The 18,124-nt window shown below is 46.9% G+C and overlaps 1 protein-coding gene across 1 annotated transcript in view; it reads left to right on the top strand.

Annotated features, from left to right (window-relative positions):
* Positions 1–17,350: 17,350 nt before the first annotated feature.
* Positions 17,351–18,124, top strand: part of GRAMD1B (GRAM domain containing 1B) — a 237,700-nt gene continuing 236,926 nt past the window's right edge. The window contains exon 1 of the mRNA XM_053203949.1: positions 17,351–17,677. Coding sequence (XP_053059924.1) covers positions 17,652–17,677 — 26 coding nt within the window. The 5' untranslated portion in view covers positions 17,351–17,651. The remainder of the gene's footprint in view (positions 17,678–18,124) is intronic.

The raw sequence follows: 18,124 nt of genomic DNA, 5'->3' as shown, positions 1-18,124 counted from the left end.
AAACTATAAATAAATTTATAAGTAAAATTATTTTCAAATATGTTTTTCAAATATGTTTTTCTTCTAAAATAGTCAAAATCAGACATGCCTGGATGGCTCAATTGGGTGACTCTTGATTTCGGCTCAGGTCATGATCTCATGATTTGTGGGTTGGAGCCCCGTGTCAGGCTCTGTGCTGACAGCGCTGAGCCTGCTTGGGATATTCTTTCTCTCTCTCTCTCTCTCTGTTCCTCCCCTGCTTGTGTTCGCTCTCTCTCTCAAAAAAACTTTTTAAAAAATAGTCAAAATTATCTTAAAATTAAAAGACTAAACAAATTCTAATTTTAAGTAAAAACTATTTAAACAAAGCTAAAATTTTAATTTCTGGGGAGGGAATTTGCATAAATCTTATTAGCCTTTTTTTACAAAAAATAAAAATATCCACAACTCTAGTGTTTAGTAACCATCCAGTTGCCTATGTAAAGATTTAATATACTGAATGCATGCTACATTTATATTTATATCTATGTCCAGGTGTTTATAAATATTAAGAGTAGTCTGAATCATTTCATATTATAAAATGTTGTTCAGCCACAGGCTTGTGATTGTGAAGCTAATTTGTGAGTATCTATGGAACCATAAAATGAAATACAACGCGAAATAAGAAAGTGGATAATTAGCACTAGTGGGAAAAAATATTTCAGAATTCATGCTAAGAGGAAGGACATGAAAATTAATAACATAACAAAACACAGAATTGCCTAAGTGCTTGTTCTATTACCTAAGTAATTCCGCCACTGAAATCCTCTGCTTACTCCACAGTAGTAACTATCTCTAATGTTCAGGGGCAGCATAACCCACAAAAGTTAGCATTCTGACGAGGTTTTTCTGTTGCGGACACAGGTCAAGAGATGCGAGGACATTTCCTTGTGTCTGACTGGTGTTAGTCATAGGAATGGATGTCGAGAACTGTTCCCCTGTGATCAAGTGTTCTTAAGTAACTATGGTGTGTGTGTGTGTGTGTGTGTGTGAGAGAGAGACAGAGAGAGAGACAGAGAGAGACACAGAGAGAGACACAGAGAGAGAGAGAGATGCAAAGTTCTCTAAAGCATGAGTCCAAGGCAGGACAGGCCAATATGCCTTGTCCATTCCCTCGGATTAAGTAATACATATAGGGTTGGGGAGATAATACAAGTTAGAATAATGAGGTCAATTTTAGAGCTTTATTGGAATTAAAAGGAAAATGAGGCTCTCTTCACACGGCATTGTTGCAATGGAGGCTGTAAGCTTAGAGCTGCTGGCAGCCATCATGTGGAGAGAGCCTGCCTGAGAATGAAGAAGGGCAGATAATCGGAGCCCAGAGATAAAGAAAGACTGAGTCACAATGGCATTATTTGAGGCTTTGGATCCTGCTGTGTCTGAAACCTGCTGGATTCCTAGATTTTTCACTTACGGAAGCTACAAAGTTTCTTTTCTGTTTAAACCACTTTCACTTGGATTTCTATCATTTGCAACCAAAACGATTCCAATTAATATGTGATCTTCTGGACACTGGAATCCATTTATTTAATGACTCCCTCAGTATCGCCTGGCCTCCTCTGCCTTTGAAGATTCCTTGAAAATTAGATAGATCTAACTGTCCACACAGTACCTACTCTTTACTCTCTACTCTTACAAACTCCTCAGATCTCGCACAGCCATTTGGGAAAGAACTGCTGGTAAACTTTACTAATCACTCCACCAGAGAAGGCAAAATGCAAATGCATTTGCCTCCGAGCCAAGATACATGGTATTTCCTTGCTATTTATTACCTGTACTAATCCCTTGGCTCTAACCAATGATGATTGGATTAATGGCTCCAATTCTTCATGCTTCCCTGTATCCGTGTCCTTTGTCGTCTAACTCCGTAGAGTCCTCCCACTCTGACTCTGGGTTTGGTCATGGCTTTGACCAATGAGGTGTCAGCAAAATTGTCAAAGGCTTGGAAAACGGATGTGCATTTCCATTTACCACTCTTGCCTTCTGTCGTTACCATGAGAAGATTTTGACCTGGCTAACCGGGTAGAGGGTAAGAGTCACGTAGAACAGGGTTTATTCACCCCAGTCGGGCCAACTGAGCCCTAGATCAGCCAATAGCCAGTCAACACCATGCAGAAGAGTGTGCCCAGCCAACACAAGTAGGGTGACCGTGCCACCCTGTAACTGACTGTTGACGCATGCGTGAACCCAGCCTAGATAAGGTAAGCACACCCCGCAGACTCAGGAGCGACCTAAGTGTTTTCTGTCATCTGTTACCTAGGTTTTGGGATTGTTTTTCACATACAATCGTTAAAACAGTAGATAACGGACACACCAGCCTTAAAAGTGCTACATCTGATAGGTTCTGTCAGCTCTGTTAGAATCTCAGTTCAGGCCTTTTAGATGCTAAAAAACAAAGAGACTTGAAATATTACCTCTCTAGAGTTCAGATGCGTCTGCACAATGAGGAGTTATACTAAATGTGATCAAAAGTTTCTTGAAGCACCAGAAAAAAAAAAATTAGAAGCATCTAGATTGAAAATGGAGGACTAAAACTGTCTTTATTCACAGAAGACATGATCATCTATGTAGATAATCCTCATATTTGCATAGCGGCTCTATATTCTATATCTGACAGATCTCGTATCTGTAATCCAAAGGATTCTAAATTCATTTTATGTTGTATCTGCCAACTCTTCAGTGGCTTGTAGTTTATGTTTAGCGGTATTTGTGAGCTCATTGTCATAATAGGTGGAACATCTAAGAGCTTAAATTGGGGATTGGAGACACTTTCTTGCAGAGAAGATTTGCTTTTGCTTTTGCTTTTGACAGTAACTAGAGGGTGCATCTGATCTGGGACTATGTCAGTGAACTTGCCCCCACCTCTTGTATCCTCCTTGCTCTCCCTTGAGGGCTTCAATTCATGGTGGAGTCCCAGACTTCCCATCCTCCCCCTAAACATTGGACCAAAACTCAGCATCCTGGCTGCACTATTCATCCCCTGATAGATCAGGCTTGAACTCTCTCTCTCTTGTTTCCTCTCTCTCTCTCTTCTTGCCTCTTACGTCTTTCCTCTTATGAGGCTGGTAATGTCTGAAGTAATGCATCCTACGGGGCTTTGCGGCTCCGTAGCAGGTGCCCCTTGGAGCAACCGGTCAGATATTGCCAGAACAGAAAGAAGTTTCCCTTATCCCCTCTTTCCCTGCTTTTCCCATCCCTGACACAGGGTATTGCCTGCAGATACACAAACCATGGTGCCCGCTCAGGGCAGGAAAAAATGTCAGTAGAGCAGCCTGACCATCTGGAGAGGCTTGGCACGGGGACATATTACTACACAGAGATGAGTATCTAATGCGACCAGGCTGAGTTTGGATGCTGACATCTCTGAGGAATAGCTATTTGGATTCCTCATGTTGTTTCAGGCCCCAGAATGGGGCTCTGGCTTTGAACCTCACTCCCAGTTCTGAAGTCCCAGCTCTGTTAGCCCACACCACGCCCACATATCTCTTCAGGATTAGAATGTTGGCCCCAAACGCTGCCCACCTGACGGGGATTCTTACCCTGCTCAGCTCTTCCCAATTTTCTCCCCTGGTAGATGGGGTTCTAATTCCTGTAACTCCTGGTTATTCTCTGGAAGTGAACAAATCTCTTAGAATCATAGCACAGCTTACTTTTCCCCAATATTCTTACCTGACCACCTAGAATTTCAGACTTCTGTGTCCAGGAAAGGGAATAATTTCCTGGTATCAATACTTTGTCTTTTATCACATCTAAGTTTTCTCTTTTCTTTTTTAAAGTTTATTTATTTTGAGAGAGAGAGAAAGAGAGAGCGCTTGCACAGGTCAGGGAGGGGCAGAGAGAAGGAGAGACAGAATCCCAAGCAGGCTCTGTGCCATCAGCACAGAGTCTGACACGGGGCTGGAACCCATGAACCGCGAGATCATGAGTCGAGCCGAGATCATGAGTCAAACGCATGGGGCACCTGGATGGCTCAGTCAGTCGGTCAAGTATTGCCTTTGGCTCAGGTCATGATCTCACCGTCTGTGGGTTTGAGCCCCGCATCAGGCTCTGTGCTGACAGCTCGGAGCCTGGAGCCTGCTTCAGATTCTGTGTCTCCCCCTCTCTCTGCCCCTGCCCTGCTCGTGCTCTGGCTCTTTCTCCTTCAGAAATAAATAAACATTAAAAAAAAAAAAAAAAAAAAAAAAAGAGATGCTTAACTGACTGAGCCACCCAGGTGCCCCAAACATCTACGTTTTCTTGATCTGTACCCATTGGTACAGGCCAACCAAAGGAACAGGCCAACCAAATCTGTGGTTTGGAGGTGTCCTTAAATCGCTCAGGCTCTAGAGCTAAGACAACTTCTCCAGTCCCATCTGGGCCCCGCTCATTTACCCAGCCTTCTGCTACTGCTCCCTGCCTCAAACGAAATCCCAGGGCTCACCTCAAATGCCATCAACTTCAGGAAGACTTCCTGACCTTTCTCTTCTCCCCAGCTGGGTGGGGCTTGTTCATTTCCAAAGGATCCCTTATTTTCACTCAATTTATTTCATACTTGTACTACACTCCCGTGTTTGTCTCACCCTTCTTACTGGATTGCAAATTCCTTCAGGGAGCCGTCTCACATCTTGTAACTCTTGAGGCTTATGAACGGAAAATAGAATTGAATTAAAAAGAAAACCATATTCTTAACATCACCATTTTTTACAATTGTATTCCCCACCCCAGCCCTCAGATCGGAGAGGGCCTAATAGTTCAATGAACACAGATGTGATTATTTAAGCCTTTCTAGAAAGAAAGTTCCCTTTCTCTCCATAGCAAAAAGACCAGACAATCTTGGGTTAGGAGAGAATGTAGGAGGAAATGGGACTCAGGACTAGGGGACTCTGGGAATTCAGAGAGAGAAAGCCTTGTGTTTCTGGTGTCAGGGGAAAAAAAAGCTTGTGCTGTGAGCAGACACCAAGAGCATATAGTAAATGACAGTAATAAAGCAGGGGCCAGACACTCGTGCGTTGACACCTGTAACTGAAAGATATTTTTTATAGCCCTGCCAAGGAGTCATGTTATCATTTCCTTTATTATTAAGCAGCTGGTGCTCCCGAGATGCCCCAAGCCTTTACTTCCTTTATGCTTTTAGCAGTGATATTTATTACTGCTGTCTTCTCCCATGTGTCTGCTGGGATTATTATCCTACATGACTCTATGTCTCCAGAGTAAATGGCTCCTTTGGAGGGTGTAAAATATGCCAGATCCTCAACAAGAGAAACAGGTTTCTAGTGCGGACTCAGTAACTGAAGCTCGAGTGAAATTAGAAGCCAGTCTCTTGGCACAAGCCTGGCCGTTTCAATAATCTTTGGACTTCAAGGTTGTTTCCTCCCTGTTACAGCTCTCTTTCCTCTCTTTCACAGGCATATTAAAAGGAAAAGGAACCCTTCAGAATCTTCTGGAAGCCCTTCTTCTCCCTGCTTCCACTGGCCCCGCTCTGGGTGGGCCTAGTGACAGCCGAATTTTCTGTGCCCAGTTAACGAAAGAGCCACACGCATCCCTGCTGCTTTTGTGGGTAGTGCAGAGGGGACAATTCTGTATGCAAATGGTACACAGTCTAGGAAGGAAGAGGCCAACCAGATCTGTGGTTTGGAGGCCTGGGAATGAGGAGTTAGACTAGAAGCGTGATGAAATAGGCTGGAGACTCATGAAATCCTCAGCTGGTACTGGAGTCCCCTCGGCCATTACACACTCAGCCCTCCCGACCCCCCAAGACCCTGGCCAGAGGTAGACAGAGATCGACTGCAAAGTATGCCTGTTGCATCCAGTCAGAGCTGCCTGAGAAGGCAGTTCACAAAAATGGGAGCCGGATTAGACATTAGAGGGAAGGCTACCAGGGAGATACTAAATCAGGGACTGTGCAAGTTCATACCCTAAACGGAGGCACATGGTGTCAACAAATAGAAGGCCAAGGCTAAAGGTCTAGCCGTGCTCTTGTAGAATTTAACACTACAAATTCTTGGGGCACTCCTGTTCATTATTAAAAAAAAAAAAAAAAAAAAAAAAAAAAAAAAAATATATATATATATATATATATATATATATATATATATATAAATTAAAAGTAAATTCTATTTGCTTGCAAGCCGAAGGTATCATCTGTCTCTCCAAAATGTATCCTAGGGGGCACCTGGGTGGCTTAGTCGGCTAAGCGTCCGACTCTTGATTTCAGCTCATGTTTTCTCGGTTTTCACGAATTCGAGCCCTGCTTTGGGCTCTGCACTGTCCATGCAGCACATGCCTGGGATTCTCTCTCTCCCACTCTCTCTGCCCCTCCCCTGCTCTCTCTCTCTCAAAATAAATAAATAAACTTAACAACAACAACAACAACACCTAAAATGTATCCTGAATCTGACTCACTGTACCTTCCCTACCGGGACCACCCTTACACAAGCCACCAAGTTCACTCCCCTGAACAAACGCATTGAGTCCCTAACTGGTTCCCCGTGTCAACTCCTGCTGGAGGTCCTATCTGCTCTCCACATAGCAGCCAGAGCCATCTTCTTAAAAAGTAAATTGAATCCTGTCGTTCCCCCGCTAAAACTCTTCAGTCATTTCCACTTTCACCGAGAATGAAATCTGAACTCCCGCCCCCAGTTTGCAAATCTCTGCAAAGCTGCCCACGTCCCCAGCGTGTTCCCCTTACTTTCCCTTCCCTCGCTGCAGGTCAGACACTGCGGCCTTCTTTCGGTTTCTGAAACATGCCAAACTCGCTTCAGCGTCTTCAACTTTGCATTGACTATTTTCTCTTCCTCAAACAACTCCTCTTGGATCGCCACAAGTTCTGGCTCCTTCTCAGACTCGTCTCAGCTCAGATACCTTCAGAGAAGCTTTCCCCATCCTTCTGGCAAGTCCATGGCTGTGTTTAATTTTCTTCTTAACACTTATCCTTATCTGAAATTGTGTTTACACCTTTATTTTCTCATTTTTCCCAGTACACTCTGAGAGAAAAGATATTGAATTGTCTCATTAACTAATGCTTTCCTGTGTGGCAGATTCTTGATTGATGTTGAATGAATAAAAGATATACACAAGGATTTAATAAGCATACTTTGACCTCCAGAGTAAGCCCATCTAAACGGTAAGTTCATTTATGTTGGTATGACTTGTTCTTAGGGACTCCAGTCTGATTCTGCTTTGGTAGCATTAAGTTAGGTATTTAATCATCTCTCCTAACCGTTTGTTAGAGATTCTCCAGTCTCTGCTTTTCTGCAAAGGACAATAGAATTCAGGGCTTTGGGGGGCGCCTGGGTGGCTCAGTCAGTTAAGTGTTTCACTTCAGCTCAGGTCATGATCTTGCAATTCGTGAGTTCGAGCCCCAGTTTGGGCTCTGTGCCGACAGCTCAGAGCCTGGAGCCTGCTTCAGATTCTAGGTCTCCTTCTCTCTTTGCCCCTCCCCCGCTCACACTCTGTGTCTCTCTCAAAAATAAGTAAACATTAAAACAATTTTTTAAATAATAATTAAAAACAAGAACTCAGGGCTTTGGTCTTTCACTTTCCCACAATTTCTCAGAATTACTGGTGTGGGTCTGACATTGCTTTCGGTAGGTTATTTCAGTACTCTGGGATGAATCTATCAGAGTCTGGACACTTGACTTGCAGGAGAGAGACTGCAGAATCTCCTCAGTGCTTTTTCACTGAATTGGGGTTTCACTCCTTAGTTCTTCCCATATGCCTCCTGAGTCGATAGCACCCCATTTGGACCCACAGGAGAGGCCCTTCACATGGTGGCTTATAATCTGTCGGCAAACAATTTCCAGAATTGACTCTGCCTTGACCTCCCGGGTTCCTGCCAGGCCCCTACACTGCCTGCATAGATAGATCGAGCCTAGTGCTGGGAGGAAACAGGGTAGGGTGTTAAGGTCTGGATCCCGGCTACCTGAGTTTGCATCCCAGCCCTGCCACGTGCTGGCCTTGGCCTTCGGTTTTCTCATCTATAAATGGTCCTGACTTTATCAGCTGGCCAGTACCCAGCTCCACTGGGACAGGACCCCTCTTTGTTCTTACTAGTCCATTCGGGAGTGGGATCCAGAAGCTGGGCACCCCCACAGACCTCCCACATTGCCTGTGACACTGTACTTCACCGTTCACCTCTGGTTTGGGGACCTCCCTGCTGGGATCACTGCCTAGTGCTTGTCACCAACTTCCCCACATGTCACGGGCCATCTGCCTGGATGGGCTTTTCTCATTATGTCTTCTGTGCCTCTCTCCAAGGGCAGAAGACTTAAATTTCGAGTCCTAGACTTGGTTTGGAATGTCCTGCAGCCAAACTCCAGTTCTGATAGCCCCTAACATTAGGTGAAGCAACCGGTGGCAGAGACAGAGCATGGGGACTTTGACAAAGGACAGGGCATCTCGTCAGTCGTCACTTCCAAACGGCTTTAGGGATGGCTTGTTAGTGTGGCTGTACAGAGCTATCTAATCAAGACTCAGCACCCACTTCTAAGATTTACGGACAGCCCAAGATCCCAGGTTGGCCTCCTAATTCTGCTTTTCTACTCTCGTGTTCCAGCCTAATTTCTTTTTTGGCCTTGCCTTATTTCGTTCACACGAGGGGGAATCAGAGCCAGGGAAAGCCTTTTAAGAATAAAGCATCTAACCTGCTGTGCTCTCAGTAGCACTGCCTGTCAGGAATAGAGCCTGACACGGTTGAGGAATCGGATAGATATTCTCTGCGAGACACTTCATGTTCCAAAGCTTATTAACCATATTTCTGATTAGCTAATTGCCTGGCACCCCATACGGATTCATTAGTTTTTTCATTGTACTAATTAAAAGAGGAAAGCAAAGTCTGAAGCAAATAAAGACCTAACCCCAAGGTTGGCAGCCGGTGAGGCTCAGCTGAGAGAATACGGGAGCCCAGGGGGCACCTGGGTAGCTCAGTCAGTTAAGCGTCTGACTCTTGGTTTCGGCTCAGGTCATGATCTCACGGCACCTAGGTTCACGCCCCACAACAGCCTCTGCGTCAGCCCAGTGAGTGGAGTCCAGAAGAATGGGAGTTCTGTGTTTGAGAGACATTAGGAGCTGTCCCAGGAGAGGAACACCTTGGCCGTATTCTCTCCTTGGAGGACTCTTTCCATTTCAAATATGGAAGCAACCTCATACAGTTCCTCCAATCCAACTCTCATTTAATAGAGGACAAAAGTAAGGCCCAAAGAAGGGAAATGGTTACCCCAAGTTCAAACCCCCTTTTTCCAGACTTGAGCATGGGCTTCCTGAGATTTACCTGGATAGGTCTGGATTTACCTACCACCTCAGGCTGTCATACATCCATACCCCACCCATATCCTCTTGCCTCTGTTTTTCAACAATGTGTCACAACACCCAGCGGGGAAAGAGTGGAGGAAGCCATCCTAATCCCTTAGGTCAAATGTGTTCCCTAAAAGAAAGGCCCAGAAGCCCCTAGCCCTCTCTGTGGCAGGACTCCTGGTGGAGCCTTGTTTCAATGCCCAAAGTAGATCCCGCAGGCTTGGGTGATGCCCATAGGCAGGGGGAAAGTCCTAACTGGATTAACAGGCTTGGCTCATGGGACCAAATCCCACTACCCTCACTTGAAAGTAGGCTTTTTGGAGCACAAATCAGCCGGGGATACAGACCAGATGGGTGCTCCCAGGAGGAGAGGAAGAGAAGTCCCCTGCTTGCCACCCCTCCCCCAGCCAGCCTGGTTTCTCTTTCTGCAGGTCTGACAAGGGGCAGCTGGTGACCCTGGGAGGGTCACAGGCAGAAACATTAGCTGAGGGCCTGTGGGCAAAGGCCAGCTTGGAGGAAGGGACATGATGGTCCCAGAGCACCCTTCCCTCAGAGGCAGGTGCTTACCAAGGGTCTAAGAATTCAGGAAAGCTGGTACCCACAGGCCTTGTCAGAGCGTCCAACAATACCCTAGTCATCAGCTCTTTCCCCCTTGGACTCTGGCAGCACACTCCCTGGGTTTAAATTCTTGCTCTGCCCTAACTAGAGAGATCATCTTGGGCAGATTCCTTCACCTCTTGGCACCTCATTTTCCTTATCTACCAAAGGAGAAAATAACTTATAGCATGACTCCTAATTAAGTAAAAGTAAGCTACTTCTGTTACCAGCGACCCGTTTTCAGGCAAGACAACTATAGGAACAAGACCAACCCGGGGGGGGGGGGGGGGGGGGGGCCCTGGGTGGCTCAGTTGGCTGAGTGCCTGACTTCAGCTCAGGTCATGATCTCACGTCTCGTGAGCTCGAGCCCCGCGTCAGGCTCTCTGCTAACAGCTCAAAGCCTGGAACCTGCTTCGGATTCTGTGACTCTGTCTCTCTCTGCCCCTCCCCTGCTCACGCTCTTTCTCTCTCAAAAATAAATACTAAAAAGTTAAAAAAACAAAAACAAACAAAACACCCAACCCAAAGCAAGGCTGTAGTCAGCCTACAGCCCGACCTGAACAGAAAACCACCATAAGGTGCTTACACAACACCCCCTGAGCACTCAGGAGGCCCTACTTATATACAGAAAGTTCCTGCTCAGGTTCCCACTCCGGTCCGGTCCGGTCCGGTCCGGTCCGGTCCGGTCCGGTCCGATGTGCTAATGAGGAGATGGGGCAGTGCTCCTTCCTGATTGGTTGGAAGCGCCTCGTGCTGATTGGTCGACAATAGCAGGCAATTCAGGCAGCTCATTGGCGCTTTTTGGAGCCGGGTCCTCTGTTTTAAGTCCGGCTTGGGATAAGGGCCGATCTTGGTCACCTCCTACTTCTTTTCTGTAGGAGAAGCGGTTTAACAATGATAGCCAATGGTAAGTGCCCCAGGTGCATAACGTGGTTCGCTTGGACCTTGTTCTGATGGTCCTTTGTTACCTTCTAATGGTGCCTGAAATTTCAAAAGTTAGCCACAGGCATACCTTCTTTATTACGCTTTGCAGATACTGTGATTTTTACAAACTAAAGGTTTGTGGCAACACTGTGCCGAGCAAGTTAGTTGGCGCCATTGTGCAAGGGCATTTGCTCCCGTCTCTGCCACGTTTTGGTAATTCTCTCAACGTTGCAAGCTTTATCGTAGTGTTATATTTGTTACGGTGATCTGTGATCCATGATTATGACTCCCTGGAAGCTCAGATGATGGCTAGCATTTTTTAGCAATGAGGTATTTTCAGGTTTAAGGTATGGGCATTATTTGTTTAGATATAAGGCTATTGCTTACTTGATAGACTACAGTATAGTGTAAATATAACTTCTTATATGTACTGGGAAACCAAAAAATTCATTTGACTCACTTTATTGCAATATTTGCCTTACTGTGGTGGTCTGAATTGGAACCTGGATGAACTGGATGAGAAAAGGGCTCGCCCTCTCCAGGAGCTCAGAACCTCCATACTCCAAGGTATTCCTGGGAGTATACACTTTTATTAGTATTATCATTAATCTTTAATATTTTTTCTACACAGGAAAAACTAAACATTTGGCCTAAGGTTTATGAGATACAGAGGCAGAGGGACTCCAGCTCCTGGAACCCATAGGCAGTGACTGGAAATCCCAGGGATTCTTCTGGCCTTTCTGTGGCTGTTTGTAATCTTCTCCCTCCCCCCCCCCCCCCCCCCCCACAGCATTTGCCCTTTGCCTTGACTGGTTTGGCCATGGGGATTTTCAGGGGCATTCTTCAAGGACTGACATACTTTCTGATTCTTGGAAGCGTCAGGATTCCAACATTTGGAAAGTGCCTATCTTGCTAGAGTGGCTGAGTGGTAGAGTAAGCCTTTGATTCCAGACCGCACTATATCATTTTCTACCTGTTCGACCGGAATAGGGTTATTTCACCTATCTGAGCCTCAGTTTCCTCACGTGCAAATTGGGAGAAGTGTTTGATCTACCTCACAGGACTGTTTGCTCTCCAAAAAGAGTATGTTCGAAATGCTACATTCAGGCTGTTACTTGTCACAGATAAAAGACAGGTGCCCACATTAAATACTGCGTGTCTTTGGACAAGTTGCTCAAGCTTTATTAAGACTCAGCTTTCTCTTCTATTAAGTGGGGATGACTAAACCTAATAGGATTATTGTGAGGATTACGGGAAATTCTGAATTGCAAGCACTCAGTACAGTAGCTGATACATTATAGTAGTTCTTATATAATATTGATGTTTTACCCACCCTCCTACCCTGGGACCCTTAATACATGCACAGCTGTATACCTGCACAGCCACACAGCAGGTGTTTCTGAGAAGGACAAACAGTAGAATCCACTGATGACAGAACCACCCAAATGTCCCTGTTCTCACTTCTCCAGGCTCAGCTATGCAGGTATAATTTATATCTCAGAAGCTTCTTGGTAGATTTTTGCCTGGGGAAATAACAAAGCTTTGCTCTCTTTTCTCTTGCTTTTACTCTCTTATTAGCTTGGTTTTTGCTCCAAATCCCCTTGGGGGGTAGGAGGGAGGGGGAATCCTGGTTGTATTTCTGGCCAGGAGGTGCACGTGGCCATGGCTGCCTGTAGGGTTCTGACTTCCTGGAGAGGGAGAGCCCTTTTCTCATCCTGCACTGCTACCAGAGCATGTCTGGTGCTTTGACTTGACCCCATCCGGAACAGGTAGGGAAGAGTGAGCTGTAGTTGTTAGGAAGGTTTAGTTTGGAAGGAGGAGTCCCATGTTCATGGCAGGTGTGGCTTTCTTGCTGGGGATGAAGGGTGAGGTGGGTGTGGAGTCTGAAAGGCTATGTTATCCTTTAAAAAAAAAAAAAAAGATTTCCAGTTATTTTACCAGCAAAATGGATTTATTCAGGAATAACACAATTGCAGTGCATAACAAGGAAACTATCACAAAAACCATAGGCAAGTCCCACAAAGTAGAGGAACATTATTTAATGGAGAAGAAGGAGGAAATTGGGAGGGGATGTTCTGAAGGGAAGTCCACGGGAGAAAAGCAAGAGGTGAAGATGGTGTCTCGCTGACTTAGTTGCAGGGATAATGGGTATCTTTTAGGAGATGGAATGTACTTCTTTCCTAGTTGGGACCTGTAATTGATGATGCTTTCCTGTTGGCTTTTCTTCTAGTGGGGCCTGTAATTGACAATTCTTTTTGAAATTGACGTGGAGTGGCCCAGGCTTCTCCTTCTAGCCTCCCTTTCTAGAATCAGGAGTTTACTTCAGTGAAGTTTCCCTTGATTAATTTTCACAGATCCTGTAGGTGAGAGGGAGAAAGGCAGAATTAAATTGCTGTCCTGCTTCCATTTGCCTGGGTTCCTACCAGTGCTGGGGAGAAAATTATGTCTTCCTTTCTCTGTTTATACAAAATGTCCTCTCTGATCAGTTGATGCTGTCCTTCCTTTTGTTTACTTATTTTTCCAGTCTTACTGAGATGTAATTGACATACATCACTGTGTTTTAAGGGCTACAGCATACTGACTCACATATACTGTGAAATGATGACCCCAAGAAGCATGGTTCCTTTTTAGGAGCTAATGGGAGTCCTGTACCCTTCACATATTCTAGCTGACGGGCAGAGTCCAGTGCGTGGACCCTTGGGGGAGACCATTGAGAAAGGAATTTCTTTGGCTCTATCTCTTACTTAATTGGACATTTGTCAACATTTGTTCTGTAATTGCCTTTCCCGTGAAAGAGAGAACTATGTCCCATAAAGGGTGTTCTAGTACACAATATGCCTACGCTCCCTGAAAATTGCCATGACTACAGGGAAGCTAGTAGTTGTCGTTTTGTCACTGGATTAATTTGGCCTCTTGCCCCATAAACTTTCTGAACCTGAGCCTTTTTGTTTTCAAAATGGGAGGTGGAGACTTTCCCTTTCAAGTGGCTATAAGGATACAGACAGAAAACAGAGAATATAAATATAAACATAAGTCACCCAACACCGTGCCCGGTGTGTAGCAGCTGTTCAATTAAAGGAAGCTCTTTATTATATTAACCATGAATATCCCCTTTTGCTCACTTCTGAGCTTGCTCAAAGAGTATTTACTAGCTGCTTCCTCCCAGCTCTGAGAGAACAGAGCCATTGTGGGGATGACTGTAACAGACTTAACACCGCATGAAGAAAGAGGAAGGGTTGCACTTTTCGGTTCGGCAAAGCTGCTGTATCACCAAAGCGGTACATTGACCTCTAAGTGCTAAACTGCTACTACCACTATTAAAGAGAACTCGCCAAATGCCTGTCATGAGTAAACACCTCTCTGGAGGTCACACCAATTGAGCAGTCACATCGCGTGGCACCATGCTCCCTAAATCTGTGTCTTGGGTAAGTAGTTTCCCAAATGTTCATGAGAAAGGCTTTCCTGATTGAATGCATTTAACAAGTGAGGTGCGCTATATCCCTCTCTCATAAATGCACGGTGAAAAGTCTTGCAGTAAAACAAAAAACCAAAGTCAAACGTGGTTCACTTTGCTTAATCCATTATTTCTCAAACGCACTTGGCCATGGAACCCTGTGTCGGAGTGCCACCTGTTAACATTCCAAGCAACTAGTGTTCCGTGGAGCAGATGGCAAGGAAGGTTTGTTTGCATAGTTGAAAGAACGATGGATAAGGAGGCAAGAAATCACTGCTATGTTAGCTTTCATAATGAGTGTAGGTTGATTATCCTTCCTGGGCTGTGAATGAAAATGTTGCTCGATAGGGGCGCCTGGGTGGGTCAGTCCGTTGAGCATCTGACTTCTGGTCAGGTCATGATCTCACTGTTCGGGAGTTCGAGCTCCACATCGGGCCGTCTGCTTGTTAGCACAGAGCCTGCTTCTGATCCTTTGTCCCCCTCTCTGCCCCTTCCCGCTCTCGCACTGCACTCTCTTTCTCTCTCAAAAATAAATATTAAAAAAAATGTTGCCTGGTAGACTCTTTGGGCCTCCTTGTAGCTCAGTGTACCTGTGGCTATGGCATCATTTATAGGAGATGGTGAAAGGTTAAAAACACATGGAAAACCAGGGGCGCCTGGCTGGCTCAGTTGGTAGAGCGTTCCAAGTCTTGATCTCAGGGTTGTGAATTTGAACCTGATGTTGGGCCTGGAGCCTGCTTAAACACATATGCACGCGTGCGCGCGCGCGCACACACACACACACACACACACACACACACACTCATAACACATTCCTAGCTTCTGGGAATTGAAAATCAATATAAAAGAAATACATGCGTGTCAGAATAGAACACAGTGCCTAATAGCATGGAAGTATTTAATACATTTTTGCTAAGTGAATGAGGGAATGGGAAAAGGATGTAAATACATGCAAATGAGACAAACTGGTATTACAGGGTCTCAAGTGAAGGATGAGTGAGATCGTGAGTGACTGAGATATGGTGGGAATGCTTTCAGGTAAAAATAAGTTTTGAGCAGTTTTGAAAAGGATGGAAGGTAATTAGCACATATTCACCGCTTACTCTGTGCCAGATAATTTGCAGATGTTACATGAATCTTTGCAACCCTGTGAGGCTTGGAAAGGATAAATAGCTTGCTCCCACATCTGGTAACTGGAGGTGAAGTTGGGAGTTGGTGGTTTATTATGTGTCTGGCTACCTTGCTAGGTGTTTCACATGTATTATTGTAGTTAATCCTCTCAATGGTCCCATGAAGGACGTATTATCCCCATTTGAGAGATTTAGATAGGTGGGATTATGAGAGAAGAGGGGAGGGATTAAGCAACTTGGTCAGGGTTACTCAGTAGGTGTAAGCATGAGGTCTCTGTGAGGGCGGCCTGGTCCTGAATAGCAGCGTGGACAACAGTATGAGTAACAGCTAAAAAACGTTACCGTGTTCCAGGCAGTTCGTATTTGGAGCTCATTCACTCCCCAGGCAAGGGTCCGTGACTTTCTCCATTTTTCATGCTGGGACCCAAAGGCTTAGAGAGGTGTGCAATACCTTGTTCAGGTCGACCAAGCTGGTAAAGGGTGGGGCTGGGGTACCTGCTTCAGGGCTCAAACTCCTACCACCTGCGTTTTAGCGGCCACATTTGATAGAGGAGCCCGTGGTGATTTACAGTGTAACTCCACTGTAGGGGTCATTCGCTGTTACCCCAAGGCACATAGTGTGAAATAGACATCGTAAGTTCTCAAAAGAGAGTCTGCTGAGTGCAAAATACTGGAACTCAGCCAGCCGGAAGGGGCCCTTAATCTCATTGCCCTGAGAAGCACTTCTAGCCCAAGGGGCCAGACACCCGTGTGTGAGAAGACTCCTCCAGGGATAATAACATCTCCTGGGAAGGGGATTCATCCCAAGGACAACCCCCTGCCCCCGTCTTCTAGCAGGGAGGCCCTTTGAATAGACGCTGATGCTGCCAGGGAGGATTTTAGTGTCCATGTAGGAAGCACGTGGGGAAAATGTGACAGAGAGCAGTCAGGACTCCGGGAAGGATGGAGAGGAAGGAGGAGAGTGAGAAGTGGAAACTGGGGATTTTGTAAGGCAGATCTTGTTAGCTGGATTTCTGGAAGACACTAATAGGAAAGGATTTGTTCTTCAGTCCGCCTCAGCATTGCCGCACCTTTGGTGTTTTTCGTTCTTCTTCGCAGCCTTCCTGGGAGAAGGGAGGGCTTAAGAAGTGGTTCTGGGTAGAGCGGGGAATTGCCTTGTAAATTGGCTGATTATTTTTCCTTGATGGGCTCAGGCGACCTCCCAGAAACGGGGTGAAACAGAGGCAAGAGTGAATGAGGGAGAGGCACAGGCTACTTCCTGGGCCGCTCGACAGTGTTCTTTAGGCTCGGAAACTTGGGTGTCCTGACCATCCCAGGACTCCGGTCTCCTTTCTAGCTAGCTGTGTGACTGTGGACCAGTCAATGCACCTCTCTGAGCGTCAGTTGTCTCTGCAAAATGAGCGCTTTGAACCGGATGACTCCTGAGGTTCTGCCCTGCTCTGCAGTGCTAGGATTTTGCCATCACCCACTTGGGATTCCACCCTATCCTGAAGACCTTGGGGGGCACCTGTGGACTCTGCTGATCTATTCCATCCGCCTTCCTCACACCCCTTTTCACAGCTCTGCGGGAAGCCGAGGGGTGGGGGGCGGGCGGCAGTTCATTTCCAGTTGAACCCAGGCCCCCTCCTAAGCCCCAGGCAGCCTTGCTTCTGCTGCTGGTTTCCGCACTAAACTTGATGGTCTGATTTTAAAGGAGCGGTTGGTTTTAAAGGCACCGGCTGGTTGTGTGTCCCCGAGTTGCACTGCAGTGCTAAATGTCTGAGCGAGGCAACACCGGGAGAATCCAGGCAGCAGGCTGCACCGGGAGAGGGAGGGTGAGGGGAGGAGGGAGGGGAGCGCGGGGACGCGAGGCAGAGGGACTGAGCCAGGAGCGGAAACCACAGAGGTAGAGTCGGGACGACGCGGGGAGGAGCGCAGAGGCAGGGAGGGGGCAATGCCTATATAGACCGAGGGGACGTGATGCGGTGACAGCGTGACAGCGGGCGAGAAGCCAGCGGGAGTCTGGCAGCCGGGGGAGGGGTCCGCCCGCTCCCGCGCCCCCCACCCCTCCCGAGTGCAGCCGCCCCCCCCCCACTGTGCCCACGCCCCCTCGGGGAGCTGGGGTGCGGCCCCCACCGGGGCTCGGCTCCACGCGTCCTCGGGCTCCGCGCCTCCTCCCTGCTCCAGATGGGACTGGCTCTCCTCTTTGCAAAGCCGGGCTCCCAGGGAGATGCGGTGAGCAGCAGCCGGCAGCCGGGGCGCCCCGACCGGCGGGGCCCATGAGCGCCTCCCCCAGAAAACCCAGGTAAGAACTTCTGGACCTTCCTCAGCCCCGGAAGGACCACAGCTGGCTGCCCGGGTGAGAATGGGGTAGCCCCGGGGGACACTGGCGGCTGTGGAAACATTGGGGCAGGAGTGAGAGGTGCTGTTCGCTCTCGCAATCTTGAGTGCAACCTGGAAGTTACCAGAGGGCACGGTAAAGCTATTAACATGGATTGTGGCCTGGCTGTGCTGTCCACACCTGAGAGTTGGTGTCCCCAGGAAACCGCTGGGGTAGACTACCTCCCTCATGAATTTCCAAGAGCTGGCGAGGCTGGCTTCTTCCTCCATTCAGTTCTGGAGATGTGCTCAGGCAAGTGGTGAGGGCAGGGCTGTGGGTAGGGAGACTGAGTCTACAAAGTTTGTCCTGGGGATGCTGGCTTTCCTTGTGCCTGGGTGATGCTTCCCTCACCCTACCTGGCCACCCCCATCA

The sequence above is a fragment of the Acinonyx jubatus genome, chromosome D1 (genome assembly GCF_027475565.1).
Source record: "Acinonyx jubatus isolate Ajub_Pintada_27869175 chromosome D1, VMU_Ajub_asm_v1.0, whole genome shotgun sequence".
NCBI lineage: Eukaryota > Metazoa > Chordata > Mammalia > Carnivora > Felidae > Acinonyx > Acinonyx jubatus.
This window is presented reverse-complemented; position numbering and strand designations above follow the sequence as displayed.